General features: G+C 30.5%; 2 protein-coding genes across 3 annotated transcripts; one reads left to right on the plus strand and one right to left on the minus strand.

Annotated features, from left to right (window-relative positions):
- Nucleotides 1-1,578: 1,578 nt before the first annotated feature.
- Nucleotides 1,579-13,983, plus strand: LOC135130540 (ATP-binding cassette sub-family F member 2). 2 transcript variants are annotated; one of them, XM_064057942.1, is made up of 8 exons: nt 1,579-1,682; nt 1,931-2,308; nt 2,361-2,549; nt 2,609-2,876; nt 12,569-12,767; nt 12,824-13,144; nt 13,196-13,591; nt 13,647-13,983. In XM_064057942.1, the coding sequence occupies exons 2-8, from the start codon at nt 1,942-1,944 to the stop codon at nt 13,764-13,766; spliced, it is 1,860 nt and encodes a 619-aa protein (XP_063914012.1). In that variant the 5' UTR covers nt 1,579-1,682; nt 1,931-1,941; the 3' UTR covers nt 13,767-13,983. The 2 variants fall into 2 exon arrangements, with proteins under 2 accessions (XP_063914012.1, XP_063914013.1); XM_064057943.1 differs by lacking the exon at nt 1,579-1,682 and adding an exon at nt 1,724-1,822.
- Nucleotides 13,984-18,566: 4,583 nt separating this feature from the next.
- On the minus strand, nt 18,567-20,336 carry LOC135130547 (transmembrane protein 98-like). The gene is made up of 5 exons (XM_064057954.1): nt 20,198-20,336; nt 19,960-20,118; nt 19,675-19,909; nt 19,418-19,624; nt 18,567-19,368 (listed from the first exon to the last, which is right to left on the minus strand). Exons 1-5 carry the CDS (start codon nt 20,212-20,214, stop codon nt 19,285-19,287), a joined length of 702 nt encoding a protein of 233 aa, XP_063914024.1. The 5' UTR covers nt 20,215-20,336; the 3' UTR covers nt 18,567-19,284.
- Between the last annotated feature and the right edge of the window lie 96 nt (nt 20,337-20,432).

Here is a 20,432-nt window from a genome sequence, read left to right on the forward strand (position 1 = left end):
TGTTCCTTCGGTTTTTCGAGTTTCCACTTTTTCCATTTTTCAACTTTTCGAATAAAAAAATGAAAAAATTGCAAAAAATTGTGAAACTGAAAAATCAGAAATGAAAAACGGAAAAGGATAAAATGAAAACTTTGAAAAATCTAAAAATTGGAAATGAACTTTAAAAATTGAAAAAACGAAAAATTGAAAAATCAAAAGATTAAAAAATGAGAAACTTAAAAATTGCAAAAACGAAATATTTTAAAAGTGAAATATTGGAAATTTGAGAAATTGGAAAATCGGATAATTAAAAAATCCACAAATTGCAAAATTTAAAAATTGGAAAATCGAGAAAATGAAAAATCAAAGATTAAAAATTAGAAGAATTGAATAAACGAAAGATTATAAAATCCAAAGAAATCCTGAAAAAAAAGGATGTGAAAAAACGAAAAACTGATATAAAATCGAAAAAATGAAAATTAAAAAATCGGGAAAACGAAAATATCAACTAGAAGAATCGAGGAAACGAAAACTTAAAAAATCGAAAAATTAACAACTGAGAATCTGAAAAATCGATAAATGAAAAATTGCAAATCTGAAAAATTACAAATCGAAAAATTGAAGAAATGATGAATTGAAAAATTTGGAAGTCAAGTAATTGAAAAATTGAAAAACGGAAGTTGCAAAAACGATGTCAAAAATTGGTCAAAGTTAAACAAATCCAGATTTTTCGAAAAATTATAAGATTTGATTTTGCGAATTTTATTTTTTATGATAAGAGTCATAACATTTTTGCATATTTCAGAAAGGGTTTGTAAGGCAAAATTTTGAAATGACGTCATCAATTTTTTGGTAGGAGTATCTTGTTTTATAAAAATAAAAACAAATTTACTATTGTAAATTTTGAAGATGGCGTCATCAAATTGTTGGTGGGGATGATTAACCAATAATCCAGACAGACGAGAGAGAGCAGGAAGTAAAAATAAAACTTGTCCATCATCCCCAAAAAGTTGATTACGTCATCGTAAATTTAGTTAAATGCTGTTGACATTTATTAAATTTCCAAAATTATGTTACCTATAAAAATTTTTCGCTAGGAAAGTTTCGTTTGTTTTTCTTTTAACATGCACGACATTTTATCATTAATTTAAAATTTTTATTGCAGTTTTTTATTTTTCAGTCATAATTTTTTAATAAGGGCGCCATTTTTAGCACGTGTTGACACATTTTGTGAGTTTTTAAAAGGTTGTATTGATTTTTTGGATTCAGCATTAGAAAACTGTGGAGATTTAAAATATAGGAAAATTAAATTTTTTGCAAAAAGTTTTTTGTAATTAGAAAATGACATTTGAATGTGACCGTCTGACGTATGACGTATGCGACATGTAATGGCTAAATGGCTCATGTAGTTAATGAAAAAATTGCAAATTAAATTACAACGTAAACGTAAACACAATTTGGGGTTAAAAAGTTGATAACTTCGAAGCTATTATAATTAAAAACATTTTGAATACATTAAAAATGACGTCATGGAATAAAACAAAAAAGGAATGCATTTGCACGCCATAAAAGTCCCTAGATATTTGATCCAGAATTTAGTCGAAAAACCAAAACCCCTAGTTTCTTTCCGGCTGTCTTTTTGGTGAGCGGCTGCACGTGAAATTTGTATTAAACCAACAAACCTCTCCAGTAATTAATTTCTCGTAAGTTCCACCAAATCTATACGTCCGCATCACCATTGAACCATCACCTCCATTTATACTCATTCTCGTTCTTGCCCAACCACAGCATTTCTCCTGCAACCCTACCACCGAAATCCGCACCAATTTCTTCAAAATTTCCGGTAAAAGATGTTCATTCAAGCGTGTAGTTCGAAAGCTATTGAAAAACCGTAAAATCACCCACTTTCTGTAGCTGTCACTGCATTTTTAATATCGTCTCTTCCTGGCAGAAACAGCCACAATGCCATCCGACGCCAAAAAACGCGAACAGCAGCGCAAGAAAGGGGCCGCAAAAGCACGTCAATCCGGTAAGAAGATCCCAAGTAAAAATGACGACCCGAACTCGTCCCAGAACGGGGACTCGACTTCCCAAAATGGTTCAAACGAGCTGAGTATGGAGGAGGCGCTGTGCGCGAAGTTAGAAGCCGATGCTAGGCTCAATGCTGAGGCGAGGGCTTGCACTGGATCGTTAGCCGTCCATCCTAAATCTAGGGATATCAAAATCGCGAACTTTTCTATCACTTTCCATGGATCTGAGATGTTGCAGGATGCTATGTTGGAATTAAATTGTGGGAGACGGTACGGGTTGTTGGGGCTCAACGGAAGTGGTACGTTGTTCTTTTACTTTGTGTCGTGGAGTTTACAATGTAATGTACACAGGCAAGTCCACAATATTGGCAGTATTGGGGAATAGGGAAGTTCCGATTCCTGAACATATTGATATTTTCCACTTGACTAGAGAAATGCCTGCATCGGATAAAACAGCTTTACAATGTGTTATGGAAGTTGATGAAGAGAGAGTGAGATTAGAGAAATTAGCTGAGGAATTAGTTGCGTGTGACGATGATGGTATGTTTTTTTTTTCTAAAATATGGAGTGTATTATTAATTTTTTTTTTGTAAAATTAGAATCCCAGGAACAATTGATGGACATATATGAACGTCTGGATGATATTTCTGCTGATACTGCTGAAGCTCGTGCAGCCAATATACTTCACGGTCTTGGTTTTACTAATGAAATGCAGAATAAGAAAACCAAGGATTTCAGTGGTGGTTGGAGAATGAGAATAGCGTTGGCACGTGCTCTCTATGTAAAACCTCATTTATTACTTCTGGATGAGCCCACTAATCATCTTGATCTTGATGCTTGTGTATGGCTGGAAGAAGAGCTCAAACAGTAAGTCAGCGTTTTTTAAAAGGTTACATTTTTAATTGAAAAAATCTTGAACTTGAAATGACGTAGTAAAAGCTGACTTGCAAATTTTTAAATTAATAAATTAACGCCAAATATTAAAAAAAAAAAAAACGTTTAATGCACATTTTTACTTTTTGCGGTTAATTTTCGTGTTTTCTTGACGTTTCATAACTTGTGAAATATGAAAATGTAGGTCCTCCGTTTTTGTTTGTCTCTTATCTGTCTGTTGGAGATTTTATCAGATAGAAAATTTCCAGAACTACTCCGTTGATTACTGTGGAGATTTACTTTTAAGACTGTCATGTAGGTGATAAACGCTAACCAAAATTTGTTGACGTCATCATAAAATTTTTCCAAGTAAATCGCTTGAAATTTATATTATGATATCACAAAAAAGTCTGAAACTTATATAACTAATTTTCAAAATTAAATACATACATTTTTTCTCTCTTCGTTGTAGTTTATGTAACTACCATCGCAAAAAAATAAAGATATCACAAAATTTTACTGATACCATTCTAGTTCTGCTCGTCGTTATTCAAATTTTGCTTTAATTATGCGCATGATGTTGCCGTGGTCGTATTTTAACAATCCGCTTGTATTTTATTTTAAAATATAAAGGTTATAAAAAAAGTGAGCACAATAAAAATTTACAATTCATGAAAGAAACCGTGTAATGGAATTCTCTAAAATGTTTATAAAACACTTAAATTTTAATTTGAGGTAGTATCACTTGGCCTGGTTTGGGACAGTTTTCATCCCATTTGAAATGCCCTGTAAAAACGAGAGAAATTGACTTAGGATGATACTTTTTTTTCTTAACAATCCTTATTAGACATATTTTGTCTCTCTTATATTAAAATTTGATTTTCAGTTCTGTTTTCTGTGTTAAAAAAAAGTAAAAGCATGCAAAAATGACGACATTTACATTACTGTTACAACGTACACTTTGTAATGCGAAAAAAATTAAAAAAAGAGGTGTCTACAACGAACCTTTCTTAACAGATTGCATCAATACGTTTTTTAATAAGTGTTACACAATTCATATACAGCGTCAGTTAAGTAAACCCTGCAGATGAAAAAATTGCTTCAAGTTTTCAGCTGCACCTACCTGCGATACCTACCCTGACAAAAGAGGGTTCAAATTTTATTCGTTTTGTATAACTCTCCAAGTTTCGATTCTTTCGTCATTTTGTCAAAATAGAAAATATTGGTGGAATTAAAAAAATTAGCACAACACAAAACAAAATTATTCGAAAGCTGTCGGTGTTTTATTTTTGATACTCAATGTAAATTGTTGAATTATAAAAATTGGTCTAAAGTTATTTAGACAGCACTTTCCTCGCTTTTGAAGTCTGGTGTAACATACATATTCAGTTTTGTCAGGTAATTGTAAGATTCGATTTAGAGATTTTTTTGCTGATAACGCAGTAAAGAGATCCATCTGGCGAATGACTAATTTTATGTTTTCTTGACGTTTCTCCATTTTATAACACAATTTTTGGTTTCTTTTTTCCTTTATTTTTTTGATGTTTCTTTCGATTTTCAATTCTTTATTTATTCAATTTTTCAAATTTTCATTTTTCAATTCCATGCTTTTCCACGTTTAAAATTTTTCAATTTGCAGTTTTTGGATTTCCAGTCTTCGAATTTTTCAGTTTCTTTAATTTTCAATATTTTGGTTTTACAATACATATTTCTTTTTTTCTTATTTTTCACTTTTTCTAATTTTAAGTTTTTCAATTTTTAATCTTTCGATTTTTCAAATTTTCGTTTCTTCAAATTTTCCTGTTCGATTTTCACTTTTGACATTTTTCAAGTTTTCATCATAAACTTTTTCGTTTTTTTTTTGTTTTTGATTTTTCAATTTTACAGTTTCTTGACTTCTAAATTTTTCAATTTTTCGATTTGCAATTTTTTAATTTTGCAATTTTTCGATATTACAGTTTCACATTTTTAGATTTTTCACATTCTCAGTTTGTAATTTTTGTCATTTTCAATTTTTCAAGTTCTCGATTTTTATTTTTCATTCTGCCGATTTTTTTAATTTTCATTTTATCGATTTTGTCACAAATTTTCATTTTTTCAATTCCTTTATTTTTTGTTGTTTCTTTCGATTTTTCAATTTTTCGTTTCTTCAATTTTTCTAATTTTCAGTTTCTCAATTTTTCGTTTCCACAATTTTTCATGTTTTCGATTTTTATTTTCAGTGTGGCGAATTTTTAATTTTTATTTTCTCGATTTATATCACAATTGTCTGTTTCTTCATTTCCTTTATTTTCTGTTTTTTTTTCGATTTTACAATTTTTCATTTGTTCAATTTTTCAAAATTTCAGGCTTTGAATTTTCAGTTCGTCCATTTTTCAATTTTTAGATTTTTCACTTTGCAGTTTTTGGATTTCCAGTCTTCCGATTTTCAAATTTCTTTAATTTTAAATGTTTCTATTTCATAATACATATTTCTTTTTTTTTTATTTTTCACTTTTTCAATTCTTAAGATTTTTCAAGTTTTCATTTTGTAATTTTTCGTTTTTTATTTTTGATTCTTCAATTTTACAATTTCTCAAATTCCAAAATTTTCAATTTTTCGGTTTGCATCAGTTTTTCAATGTGGCAATTTTTCAATATTACAGATTTTCATTTTTCGATTTTTCAGTTTCTCAATTTTTCATTTTTCCCTTTTTCAATTTTTTGTTTCCGATTTTTTCATTTTCACTTTTTCGATTTTATATCACAATTATCCTTTTTTTGATTTCCTTTATTTTTTGTTGTTCCTTTCGATTTTACAATTTTTCAATTTTTCAGGTTTTTAGCAATTTTTCTTCCAAATTTTTCAATTTTTCAATATTACAGTTTCTCATTTTTCCATTTTTCACATTCTCGATTTTTAATTGTGCCCTTTTTAAATTTTCCGTCCCCTCAATTTTTCAACTCCCCGATTTTTATTTTGCATTTTCCTGATTTTTTATTTTTCATTTTCTCGATTTTATATCACAATTTTTTGTTTTTTCATTTCCTTAATTTTTGTTGTTTCTTTCGATTTTCCAATTTTTCGTTTATTCGATTTTTCAAATTTTCAGGCCAATCGACTCCAATTCGTCGATTTTCCAATTTTTAAATTTTTCAGTTTGCAGTTTTTGGGTTCCCACCCCTTTGTTACTTCTTGGGTTTTCAATTTTTCGTTAAACTTTAGATTTCTCAAATTTTCGACAGTTTTATACTTCGATTTCTTATTTTTTTTCAACTTTTCGATGTTTTAATTTTTCTTTTTTAAAATTTTTCATTTTTTTTTTATTTCTCGATTTATCGAATTCAGATGTTTGGATGTTTTGATTGCTCAATTTCTCAATTTATCAATTTCTCAATTTTTTTCTATTTCTCGATGTTTCGATTTTTGGATTTCTCGGTTTTTCGATTTTCCAATTTTTCGATGTTTCGATTTTTCAGTTATCCGATTTTTCAATTTTTTTAAACTCTGGAGTTTAGATTTGTCGATTTTTCAGTTTTTCGATTTTTAAGTTTTAGATTTTCGAATTTTTCTTTTTTAATTCTTTGATGTTTGGATTTCTCCATTTTTCAATTTTGCGATATTTCAATTGTTCAATGTTTTAAATTATAGATTTTTGATTTGTGGATTTTTTGATTTTCCAGTTCTTCAGTATTTCTATTTTACAATTTTTCAAATTTTGACGTTGGTAAATTTTCAGTTTTCCGATTTTTCGGTTAATATATACTAAATTTTTTTATTTTACCGTTACTCGAATTCGCAGTTTAGATTTTTCAGTTCTTCAATTCTTCAGTTTTTCGTTTTTTAAACTTTGGATTTTTCAGTTTTCGACTGTTTTATATATATTTCGATTTGTGAATTTTTCGAGTTTTCAATTTTTTGAGAACTCGATCTATCGAGATTCGGATGTTTCGATGTTTTGATTGTCTCAGTTTTTGAATTTTTCGATGTTTCGATTTTTCGATTTATCGGTTTTTCGTTTTTTTACTTTTCGGCTTTTCGATTTTTGAATTGTCCGATTTTTCAATTTCTCAATTTCTTAAATTTTCAAGTTCTGACGTTTCTGAATTTCCAGTTTTACGATTTCTCAATTAATCTATTTTTTTGGTTTTCCCATTTTCGACTTGCGAAGGTTTCGATTTTTCAGATTTTCAGTTCCTCAATTTTTCGGTTTTTCAGGCTCCAGATTTTTCAATTTCTCGATTCTTTAGGTTTGCAATTTTTCGGCTTTTCGATTTCCCAATTTATCAATTTTTTAATTTCCCAATTTTTGGATATTTCGTTCGATTTTCAATTTTGGGATTTTTTAGTATTTCGACTTTTGGATTTTTTACGTTCTGGATTTTTCGATTTCTCGATTTTTTACTTTTTGGATTTTCAATTTTTAAAATTTTAAGTTTTTCGATTTCTGGAGTTTTCAGTTCTATATTTGAATTTTTCTATTTTCGAAATTTAAAGTTAATTATAAGTTATTTTTTTAAAAGGCACATTAGAAGAACACGAACAAAAACAGAGTAAGATACGGTACTAATAAAAATACAGGATGTGAGTGACAATTTAAAAATTTGGCGATTGAAATTCCATTTATCACGTTTTTGCCTCAAATTTACGTCTCATTATCTTTCCACACAATTAACCATTTGTTATGATGATTCACTAGATGGGACACGAAAACTCAAAAAAAGGTTGCATTTGTGATTTACGGGGAATTTCGAATGTAGAATGCACAACACTCCACCCTCTTCCAGTGGTCCAGAACAATTTTCATTAAAACGTCGTTAAGCGTCTACCGTTATTTGATGCGGTCGTTTCGAAAGAGCGGCAACATTATAGCAATAGCAGGCGTTAAGATATTTGAAAAGTGACTAGAGAACACTAGAGCAGACTAGAGAGTGTTTGGACTACGTGAAGAGTTATTTATGCTCACCTGTTGCGTGACAATTCTGAGTGATACCACCTTAACGATAACGAAATATTAACAAAATATTATTTATTCAGCACCTTTAAAAAACTGAGGACGTCATCGCACTGTAATAATTCACCATTATTTTTACTTCCCGCGTAAGCTAGGGTCTCCCGTGATGAAAAAATAACGTATAAGCTCGATAGTACGTTGTTACGAAAGCTCTGAAGAACTAGACCAAAATGTTTAAAAAATCCCTGCACCAAACTTTTGAAAATATCAAAGTACAAGAATTAACTTCGTAATTCTGATTTGTTTTAATGAACTGTTGACAGGTCATTTTTGACTATTTTTGTCGGAATTTTAGACTAGTCAATTAAATTCGCATTAAAACAAATCAGATACGATCCAATCCATTACAAGTTTTATATTTTCAAACATTTGGTTCAGCGTTTTTTTAACCATTTTTTTCGAGTTCTTCAGAGCCTTCTTAATAACGTACCATTGAGGTTATACGTAGGTTTTTTATTAGCCTGTATATCTCCGAAACTACTGGACTGATTGTTGTCAAATTTTATATGTATATAGGAATATCACGTAGATGGTAAAACGCTTATCAAAATTTGTCCAGTGGTTCCTGGTTATTATAACGACAATACATTTCAATTTATATGCAATGGAACTTTATTTAGAGCTTCTGGAGAACATACCAATTTCGTTGGTAACCTTCCCTCATGAAGTTTGGATTTATTAAGATGAGGAATTTTATAGTTAAAATTAAATAAATAAATAAATAAAAAAAATAAATATTTATTATATATTGTTTTTTTTTCTTAATAAACATGGCCAACTTTTCCAACATGAAACTTAAAACATGGTTAAAATGGTACATTTTTGCAAGAAAATATGGATTTTGCAATTATGGAGTGGAGCCTAATTGCAAAATCGATATTTCCTATTACAAATTTTCCATTTTAAACATACTTTAAGTTTCATGTTATGAAAAGAGGGCTATGTATAGTAAAAAAAAAGCAAAATATAAGCCCCACCCACCCGCCCTATCTCAATTGTGATGATTTTTTTTATTTGCCGTGAACCAAGCGGGCGGAGCTTAACTGCAAAATACTTATTTCTTTACAAGAAATTAAAAACATGTTGTACATGTACATTAAGAAAAAAAGGCAAAATATAAACTCCGCCCACCTGCACCATTTCAATTGTGATGTTTTTTTTATTCTTAGAAACTTAAACAGTTTAAAATCGTAAATTTCTGTAAGGAAATATGGTTTCAAAACTTCATTACTATTCAGATTAGGGCAGGTATGGGTGGTGACTCTATCTTTGGCTTTAATTTTTTCTTAATATACATGGTATTCTTTGAATAACCCGATACTCAAAAACATATCGTACATGGTAATTTGTTGTACAGAAAGAATAAGGATTTTGCAGTTAAGCTTAAGCTAAGATTTTTCTTAATATACAACGTATTCTTTGAACAACACGATACTCAAGAACATGTTTTTAATTTCTCGTAGAGAAATAAGCTTTTTGCAGTTAACCTCCGCCTACTTGGCTCACAACGAATAAAAAAAATCACAATTGAGATACCGCGGGTGGGTGGGGCTACATTGTAATTCGACTATAATCTTTTAACATTAAAAAAATTCAAAGGTGATTAGATCATATGGTAATTTCCTAAAAATTAAAAATTCGCCAGGTCACTCCGAAAAAGTATTCAAAGAAGCGAGAAAAATCATTAAAACGCAGTAGTTTCTTTAAATTTGGGGTTTTGAAATTTGTTTCTAAAAATGTTAATCTTGATATAATTTATTAAAAAAAATTTTGAGATTTGCCGCTTGCCTTTGACTGTGGCGATGACTACAAAACGTCATGCGATGCCGATTATAATCCTGTCTGGACAAGGCGGCACAGTCGGCGCCCACTTTGAGTCAAAATAAATGAAATAAATAAATAAGTAAATTAGATTATTATAATATATTATTATCGATTTATTTTGTTGTTATTGTAGTAATGTTCTTGGTCACTTTTTTAGCAGAAACGAACGTAGATTTCAGTCGACTATTTATATGATGCTTCTTTATTATACAAGTTGCAAACAAAATTACTTGATTGCAATTTGCTGGTCATCACTCTATAATTATAATAATTTTGTAAAATGTATACCATATTCGGAGAGAGGGAGTATTTAAATTTCATAAAATAACATACTTTTATACTTGTGGTGTATGAATCCGCCTTAATTTTTTCCTTAGACATTAGATTTTTAACATGCTTTTATTATTAACTTTCCTTGTATGTATGTATGTATGTGTGAATGTATAGTAAACTCAGTCGACTTGCGGACAATTATCTTCCATTGTTCATTAATGGGACTGTAAATTTTTACTAGGTACAAGTAAACCGAGTTTACTATAACGGAATCTTTCAATTAAATTTTCACATACTTCCAGACGTCCGAATTATTAAAATTTTGCACACCTATCAAGAACAGATGACAATACAATTATTTCATAGTTATCATCTGGTATTCTCGCTTGTTAAAAAAACACACGTCACTGCAACCAATGATACACGATGGCTGTTTTATTAAAAAAAAAATAGTTCAAAAAATTAAGATATAAAAATAATCTTTAAACAAAAATTTAGTACACATTACTACAAAATGTTTTTGTTTGATTTTCTAAACAATATACATATATTTTTTTTAATTTCATATTAGCCGTGTGTGTACCAATGCCGTACTTTATAAACGACTAATGCTTTTTTTTTATACATTTTGAGACGGACGACAAAACAAAATTTTAGTTATTATTATTATTATATATTTTTTTAATATCATAATAGCAATTTGAATGTACGGGCCTGATTTGAATCACGAGACAGTGGTTTTGTCAAAGTGATTTAATTTGTCAAATTATGTATAATTAAACCCTTTTTATTTCCCGAGCGTAAGCTAAGGAAGTATAATAATCGGCCGAATTGCCGCTTTAATATTTTCCCGACGTGTCATGACCTCTAGACCACAAAAAAGTACTCTACCGTTTCCGTCTGTCTGTCTGCCTGCCTGTCTGTCTGTCTATCTGTCTGTCTGGTGTCGGTATCCATTTTTATTAGACAAGTAATCTCCGAAACTACTGTTGTCAAATTTTGTATCCAAATTAGGAATGCCATGTATATGGTTAAATGCTAACTCAAAAGTGGCTAATCATCCCCACCACCAATAGAATGATGTCATGTCCAAAATTTTTACTAAAAAGTTTTTTGAAATTTTGTAAAATAATAAGATATTCCTACACTTGTAGTGTGTGAATCCGTGTCGAATTTTCACCCCAGACATCCAGAATTTTTTGAAAAAATTTAACTCTGAATAACCATATTTTATGATAGTATAACTTTGGAACTGCAAAACCGAATGCTCTGAAATCTTGTAAATATTTTAAGGAAAAAAGGTAAACATGGTAAATCGTTAAGTAACATTTATTAGTTTATCCCCTCTCAAAAAATTGATGACGTCATCTCAAAATTTTGCCGAGTAAATCTTACCCAAAATGTGCAAAATACGATAAGTCTATACTTGTGATTTATCGCTGCATTAAAAGTTCTTAAATTTCTTGTACAGGGTGACTCATTGATTAAATCAGGAACGGCTCACTACGTTTTCCTGAAAATTATTACTGCACCTATCGAAAGTGATATACATATGTCTATGCAAAGTTGTTGATGACTTCATCACAAAATTTTGTTAAGGGAAAACGCATTAACGTTACATACGTATCTTTGTTTTAACTTACAAGGGTTCTCATGAAAAAAATAAAATTTGTATAATCGAATTTTATAATTTTTCAAAAAAGCTGGATTTGTTTTATTGTATTTGTACTTCGACCAATTTTTTAAATTTGGAAGTGTGTCAAACCTGGTGGTTGAGTTTCTATGGTCGCGACTGTCCATCGCGCTCAAAAAATTTTCAGACAGAAATTTTAGTTCATTAGATTTGGTCTGAAAATATATAGTTAATGAATTGATTAATAAGCAATGGGAATCAATGGTCGAAGTGACAAATTTAAAAATCTGAAGTTTTAAAAATGCCATACCCAAATGACAGCTAAAGGGAAAAATTACCACTTAAGAAATGTACAGTCATGTTCACATAAATCCCATACAAATAATGATAAAAATATAGTTTACGGCAAATAGCCAAGAAATTAAAGGTTTATCAAAACATTGTATTATTAATTAAATGGAGGATTCAGGAATGTGGATATGTAGGAGAAAACCTGGTTCGATACGTCCTAGAATTTCAAAGAAGACGATGAATCAGTCAATTTTTATCATTTTATCATTAGACATATTTATCAGATTTGCTTCCTTAGGAAGATTTAAAAACGTACACATTACATTGTCATAAAAATGTCGTATCAATCAATTATTGATGTATTCAAATGAAATTTCCGCAGTTTTTTGTAACTTTTAAAATTTGATATTAATAAATAAATCTTTTAATGATTATAATACGATTAAAATATATTTTAGCCTTTACTTTATAGAAAGTTACTGACGTTATTCCAAAAGTGTTTGTTAAAAATATTAAATCAAAAATGGTTTATTTATTTTTTTTACAAAATTCGGGGAACGCAATACTACTTTTTATTATCAGTTTAATGTGTAGACCTTATAAAAAAAGTAAAATTTGCATCATCAATTTGTATAAATTGTCTAAGAAACTGATTTAACATTCTTTTTCAGTTATAAACGGATTTTGGTTTTGATCTCTCACTCTCAAGATTTCCTGAACGGCGTTTGTACAAACATCATCCACGTCAACAAGAAACGTCTCAAGTATTACACGGGAAATTACGACGCGTTTGTTCGCACGCGAATGGAATTGTTAGAAAATCAAATGAAACAATATAATTGGGAACAGGACCAGATTAATCACATGAAAGTAAATCGTCACTGTCTACGCACAGACTTGCTTAATTTTTCGCTTCCAATTTTCAGAATTACATCGCCAGATTCGGTCACGGTTCGGCAAAATTGGCCCGACAAGCTCAGTCCAAAGAAAAAACTCTAGCAAAAATGGTTGCGGCTGGCCTAACCGAAAAAGTAGTAAACGATAAAATCGTCACTTTCTACTTCCCTAGTTGCGGAAAAATACCACCGCCAGTGATTATGGTGCAGAACGTCAGTTTTCGGTATACTGATAAAGGACCTTGGATTTATAGGAATCTGGAATTTGGTATCGATCTAGACACGAGGTTAGCCTTAGTGGGTCCTAACGGCGCAGGGAAAAGTACTCTGTTGAAGCTTCTCTACGGAGATGTAAGTTTCCGAATATAGTAGGCGGCACTTTTCGTCATGAAAAATTTTCAGTTGGTACCTACTGAGGGCATGATCAGGAAGAACTCTCATTTGAGAATCGCCAGGTATCACCAGCATCTGCACGAGCTTCTGGATTTGGATTTGTCACCTTTGGAGTACATGATGAAGTCTTTCCCTGAAGTCAAAGAAAAAGAAGAAATGAGAAAAATTATTGGAAGGTATGGTTTAACAGGACGTCAACAAGTGTGTCCGATTCGGCAGTTGTCAGATGGGCAGAGGTGTAGGGTCGTTTTTGCTTGGCTGGCATGGCAAGCTCCTCATTTGCTGCTGTTTGATGAACCTACTAATCATTTGGATATGGAAACGATCGACGCGTTAGCAGAAGCTATTAACGATTTTGAAGGAGGTATGGTACTAGTCAGTCACGATTTCAGACTGATCAGTCAGGTAAAGTCAAGTCAACGAGTCTTGTTTTGGAGATAAATAATCACGCGTGTTGTAGGTCGCTAATGAAATTTGGGTGTGCGAAAAAGAAGCCGTTACAAAATGGAACGGTACTATTCTTGAATACAAGGAGCACTTGAAGACTAGGATCCTGAGGGATAACGCGAAGCGGAAATAACTTGTCAAGCGAATTCTAAAAGGTTTTTGATAGTAAATTATTTTTCTGATAGAAACACGAGTTCTTTCGACTTGTACAGTTTTTAGATGAAATTAATTTATTGTTTAAAGATTATCAACTGTTGATTTACTTTGCGTTTTGCATGTACTAACATCAGAATGGGTACACTCACTACTTTTGACGTATTTAAAGAGCAATTAAAACAGTTTAAATTTAATTTTAGTTTTTTTATTTGCGTATACAGGTGGCTTATGGTGGCACCAACTGTTTTTTTTTTTGACAAAAATGAATCTGTATTTAATAAATTTAGTGCGGGCAGGTTTTAGATGGGAAGCAGTATTTTTTGTAGATCAATATTCACAAGACGAAATGTCGGAACGAAAAGTAAAAAGTAAACGTTTGTATACATTTAAATGACGAAATATCGTTCCAGTTATCCGTTTTTTATATCTTTTACTTTCCGAGCGTATGCTAAGGAAGTATTGTAATCGAGTCCATCGGGCTGCTGGCTACTTTTATGTTTTCTCGACGTTTCATGACCCCTAGAGTACGAAAAAAGAAGTTTCCCGTTTCCCATCTGTGTCGTTTTTTAATAGACAAAGCATCTCTGGAACTACCAAACCGATTGTTGTGAAATTTTACATGTACATATATTGGGAATATCATGTAAATGGTAAAATCCTAACCAAAGTTTAGCTAATTATCCCCACCATTTTTAGAAGTACTTATACAGTGACAAAAAAAAAGGCGACATGTTTTATTACCTATCCCATTTTCCCGAAAATTTGAGGATACAGTACTGTTATTCATAGCATTCCACTAGCACCTGTTCTAATGGATATACGTGTCCTTGCTAAAATGTTGATGACATCATCAGAAAAATTTTATATGATAAAACTCGCTAGAAACATATACGTATGATGCTTTGTAACCTCTAGTTTAATAATCCACACATTAATTATATGTGTAACATTTTAGTTCATACGGATCATCATAAAAAAAAAACAAATTTTTAAAGTTAAATTTAAAAATTTTTCTAAGCTGTATTTATTTTACACTTTGGTTCTTTTCGAAAATCTGATATTTCGCAGTAGCTCCGGCAACACACTGTATAATCATCATAATAAGACCGATACCTAATCAATCTCCTCGCTGCTGGATACCAACAATACTGTTACGTGCTATAGTACGTATGAAAAAAAATCGTAACAATAAATTATTGCAATTAATTTTTTGCAGAAAAATTTATAGTAGTTTTAGGTTTTATTTAGATTTATATATTTTAAGTTAATTTTGTTTTTTGTTAAAAAAAAACAGTCCTGCAGCTGTCTTATTTTTAGAGTACAGCATTGTGTGACGTCACATTAAATCGTTTTAAATATGCTACGATTTGATTAATTAATATTTAACCTTCATTTGTTTTTGTCTACCACATTCAGCTTTTTTTTAATGACACCCTATGCATTTTTTATAGATTTCTGTAGTTTGTTCTAAATTCATTGATGTATCGTCGCCTGAGAACTTGTTCGATCCACAGACCACAGCGATGTCGATTCTAAATTATTTTATTAAAGAACTATTCACTATTGACACATGATGTATAAATCAGCAAAAAAAGAAGACAAGTAAACACAGAATTAAATTTAATTTAACAAAATAACAGAAACAGTGACAATTTGAGAGACGTCTGTAAGAGCTAACGGCATTGTTTTCACGTGAAAACGTTCATTAACTGCTAAACTTATAATCAAATGATGAAAAACACTGTTTACAACAACACCCTCCTTTATTGTTTTAATTAAGAAGATTTCGTACTTGATCTGTTTCTGTTAGTTTGTTAAATTTAATTCTGCGTTTATATGTCTTCTTTTTTTTGCTCACTTGTATAACATGTGTCAATAGTGAATACTAAAATAACGACCATTAGTTAAATTAATAATTTTTAAAGTGATTTTGCGAAATTTTTCAGGGTGGCCGTTTTTTTGCCAGTCAATGTATTATTCAATTTTTGGATTTTACAATTTTTGAATTTTTCAACTTACCGATTTTCAGTTTTTCCAATGTTTCAGTTTTACGTTTTTTCAATTTTTCAACTCTTCAATTTTACGATTCTTAAATATTTCGATTTTTCGACTTCACTTTTCTGATTTTTCGATTTCAGTTTTTCAGTTTTTGAATATTCCAGTATTGGGATTTTTCACTTTTTCCATTCTTCAGTTTTTCTTTCATTTTTCAATTTTTCGAACTTTCAGTTTTGGGATTTTTCAGATTATTTCTTTTTAAATTTTTTTACAATTTTACAATATCTCAATTTTCGCATGTTTTAGTTTTACGTTTTTTCAATTTATCAATTTTTGATTTTTCTAAATTCTCAATTTTTCGGTTTTTCAATGAATCGATGTTTGGATTTTCCCATTTCTTGACTTTCGACTGTTTCGATTTTCCAGTTCTTCAATATTTCCATTTTCAGGTTTTTGACTTTTCAATTTTTTTTCGACTTAACTTTTTTGATTTCTCAATTTTTCAGATTCTCAGTTTTGGGATTTTTCAATATTTCACTTCTTCGACTTTTGGATTTTCGACTTGATTTTTCAAGTGGTTCGATTTCTTAATTTTTCGAGTTTTAGATTTTCTGTTTTTCAATTTTCGATTTTTTAATTTCAGGATTTTCAGTTGTACGTTTTTCCAATTTTTACAATTTTTCAATTTTTTAAAGTTTCGATTTTTCGACTCCACTTTTTTGACCTTTTTATTTCTCAATTTGTCATTTTTTTAATTTCTCAGTTTTTGGATGTTTCAGTTTTTCCATTCTTCAGGTTTTCTTTCATTTTTCAATTTTTCGAAATGTCTGTTTTGAGATTTTTCAGATCATTTCTTTTTCAATTTTTCGATTTTACTTTTTTTCAATTTTTCAATTTTTCGATGTTTCAATTTTACGTTTATCCCATTTTTTCCATTTTTCAATTTTTTAAGTTTTTGATTTTTCGATTCTACTTTTTGACTTTTTTATTTCTCAGTTTTTGGATATTTCAGTTTTTCCATTCTTCAGTTTTTCTTTCATTTTTCAATTTTTCGAACTTTCAATTTATCAATTTTTGATTTTTCTAAATTCTCAATTTTTCGATTTTTCAATGAATCGATGTTTGGATTTTCCCATTTCTAGACTTTCGACTGTTTTGATTTTCCAGTTCTTCAATATTTCCATTTTCAGGTTTTTGATTTTTCAATTTTTTTCGACTTCACTTTTTTGATTTCTCAATTTTTCAGATTCTCAGTTTTTGGATATTTCAGTTTTGGTATTTTTCAATATTTCGCTACTTCGACTTCTCGATTTTTGACTTGATTTTTCGATGTGTCGATTTTTTACTTTTTCGATTTCTCGATTTTTCATTTTAGTTCTTCGATATTTCAATTTTACAAATGGTTCGATTTCGTAATCGAATAATTTTTCAAAATTTCTGTTTTGGGATTTTTCAGATCATTTCCTTTTCAATTTTTCGATTTTACAATTTCTCAATTTTCCGATGTTTCAGTTTTACGTTTTTTCAATTCCTCGTCTTCAATTTTGCGATTTTTGACTTATTGATTTTTCGATGTGTCGATTTTTGTACTTTTTCGATTTTTTGAATTTATAAATTTTCAATTTTTAAAATTTTAGATTTTTCGATTTCTTGATTTTTCATTTCAGTTCTTCGACATTTCAATTTTTCAAATATTTCGATTTCTTAATTTTTTAGTTCCCGCTTTAGATTTTCTGTTTTTCAATCTTTCGTTTTTTCAGATTATCGATTTTTTAATTTTTCATTTTTAAAATGTTTCTATTTTTCAATGTTTTGGTTTCCCGATTTATCGAGATTTGGATGTTTCGATATTTTGATTGTTCAGTTTTTCAATGTATAACTTTTCGATTTTTATTTTGACGTGTTCGGTTTCTCAGGTTTTCCATTTTTTTTATTTTTCCGCTTTTAGATTTTTCGATTTCCCAATTTTTCAGCTTTTAACTATTCACTTTCCTTTTTTTCGATTTTGGTTTCTTAATTTTTCGACTTTTTAATTTCTCGATCTTTTGATTCTTCAATTATTTCAATTTTTAAAATTTTTCCATTTATTAACATTTGGATGTTTCAACGTTTTGATTGTTCAATTTCTCGATTTTTCAAATTTTCATTTTTTTCACACAATGTATCGAAAACAACCATAAAAATAACTACGTTTTCCCGAAAAAAATTCATTGGATTATTACAATTTCAACAATATTGTTAATTTAAGACCTTTTATAAAACACAATTAAAGAGTTAATTGTTAGTTAAATAAAAAAATAGTTGTATGTCAAAATCGAGTGACATGTAAATAAAACTATCTAAATATGTACCAAAAATCTTCACTTATTCGTTATAAAATCCGACCAAACTATTTCCTTCAGAAATCATGTTCCAAACCAATCAAATCGCCTCTGAACGCTTAAGAGTCGACACTGGCGTGAGCGCGCTCCGGGTTATAGATCAAACAAGTTTTCAGGCGACGATATCATGATCTCTTATTTTGCTGAAAACTTATGGTAAAAATTAATTTAACTTTTGTGTCAAAACGGCTGTTGAATGTATTAACACAATTATTTGCGTATACAAATCTAGTTACTTCATGCTAAAATTTTTGTTGGCAAGTTTGGGATTTTTTAGCGATTTAATTTGACATAACACAATGCTCGAAAAAATAAGTCAGCAACGGGTTTGGGATCCAGGGAAAAAGGGAAAGTAGAATGTCAGAGACATCTGACGGCAGTAAAACAAAACAAGACACTTGCGGAGCCACCTTAAATGTTTGTCACATGAACCTGGCACTGGAAATTAAATTTGCCGCTTACCTTTACAGAAACGTTAACTACTGGCCGTAAAATGACACGTAACGTCAATGTGACGATCTAGTTCCAGCTAGTTTCGACAAGGCGGCAAAAGGCCCACCTTGTGTGACAGACATTTCTAATTTATAAACACTATCATTATAAGAGTTAGGACTTTGTCATGGAAAACTAGTATTTACATTATAAACTCTACAATAAACTATAAAATATAGAAAAGAACGATAAAAGACTTAACATCCGAAATAAGTATAAACTTTACAAATACGTGGACTACTTCGCTATTTTAAATTGCATCCACATAAAATTTTATTATGGTAGGCGTTAATTTTTTTTGTTAATTTGATAAGAAACCACGATTGAATGATTTAATCGAGAGGTGCGTCATAGTGAGTCAATATTTTCTCAAGAAATTAATGTCGGCGTGAAAAACAACCTCTTTTTTTGTACCTGAATTACAACAAAGAACCATTACTGTAAATATTTGTTTAGTTATAAAACTGAAAAAAAACCTGGTGGTTCCAGTTGAAAAAATTAAATGACCTTATCTCTTCACAGCATACCAAAACAAAATTAACACCTTTCAACAATATAATCATGTTATAATTTTATGTGGTGCAAATATGTGTTTTAATTAATCACCACTTTGACCACTTTTTATTAAAGACTAGTGTTGTAATTTGTATTTAACGCATTTTGGATTTTACTTGAAGCTTCTTGAGTGAGAGCAGCTTCCCTCAAAACCTAAAAACCAGTGACTACAATCAAAATACAAATCTCTTTGCTTACATACCACCATATGGCCATCCATCTCAGCTAAAGACTTATCAATCCAAGTAAAACTCTTATCTCTTTGTCCACATTCATACTTAGCAATGAGCGCTAGATGACTTACAGCCAGAGACAGCGCAGCAGCTCTAGCTTCCAAAAGTCTAGGATCTAAAGGTGGGTACATACTGCGCACCATGTCATCAACTCTACTGGAGATTCTTTTTGCGCTCTAGAAATATGGCTTATAGTTAAAACACATTTAACTACTGAGTTGCTTACTTCTACTATCAGTGACAAACCACTGCCAGAGGCTTGTGTTGTACCCATAGCTAACGCTGTTAAACGTTCTGTTAAGAACCTACAAGTTTTTAAAATTGATAAACAATGTGGAATCAAACCAGTGGCATCATCTATCCATTGTTCATCAGCTAGAATTTGTTCAAGGTTTGGATTCAATTGTACTTCACCCAGCTCAAGTTCAGCTTTCTCTGGTTCAATTAGCATAACTTCAGGGCTATAACAACAACAGTACTAACCAAATTTTGTTCAGTGTTGTAACCCTACCGTGACAGTTCATTCTGACTATCCAGATATGTTGACTTGTAGTAGAGCCTTTGTCTTCGACATATTATTATAAGAACCACAAACGCACTCACAAATATCGCTGACAAAACACCAAAGGCTATCGCCGCTACCATTTCAGTGTATTCTGGTGACATTTTGCTAAAACATTAGAAACAACGTGAAAATTGCTCGAGGCACTAATTGCAAATGCAAATAATTGAAATTTTTGCGTGCTTACGTGTCTTGAATAATCATTAATTTTACATTTCTTCACGACCTTTTCAAAACGGGAGTTGCAAAATTTAACTAAGCTTTATTGTTGATGACCTGTTGCTCTTGTTTGGAAGTTGTCCACTCTTGTCCAACAATTCGGAAGACAATTTTAGGTGGTTTGAGAAGCCACCGGCAATGTAAAAGTGTTCGATAAATCAAAATTTGCTTCCAAAGTGGGAGGCATCGTGGAACGCAGTCGA

Source organism: Zophobas morio, unplaced genomic scaffold, assembly GCF_036711695.1.
Source record: "Zophobas morio isolate AGI-343-1 ecotype UQ-CSIRO unplaced genomic scaffold, CSIRO_AGI_Zmor_V1 ptg000017l, whole genome shotgun sequence".
NCBI lineage: Eukaryota > Metazoa > Arthropoda > Insecta > Coleoptera > Tenebrionidae > Zophobas > Zophobas morio.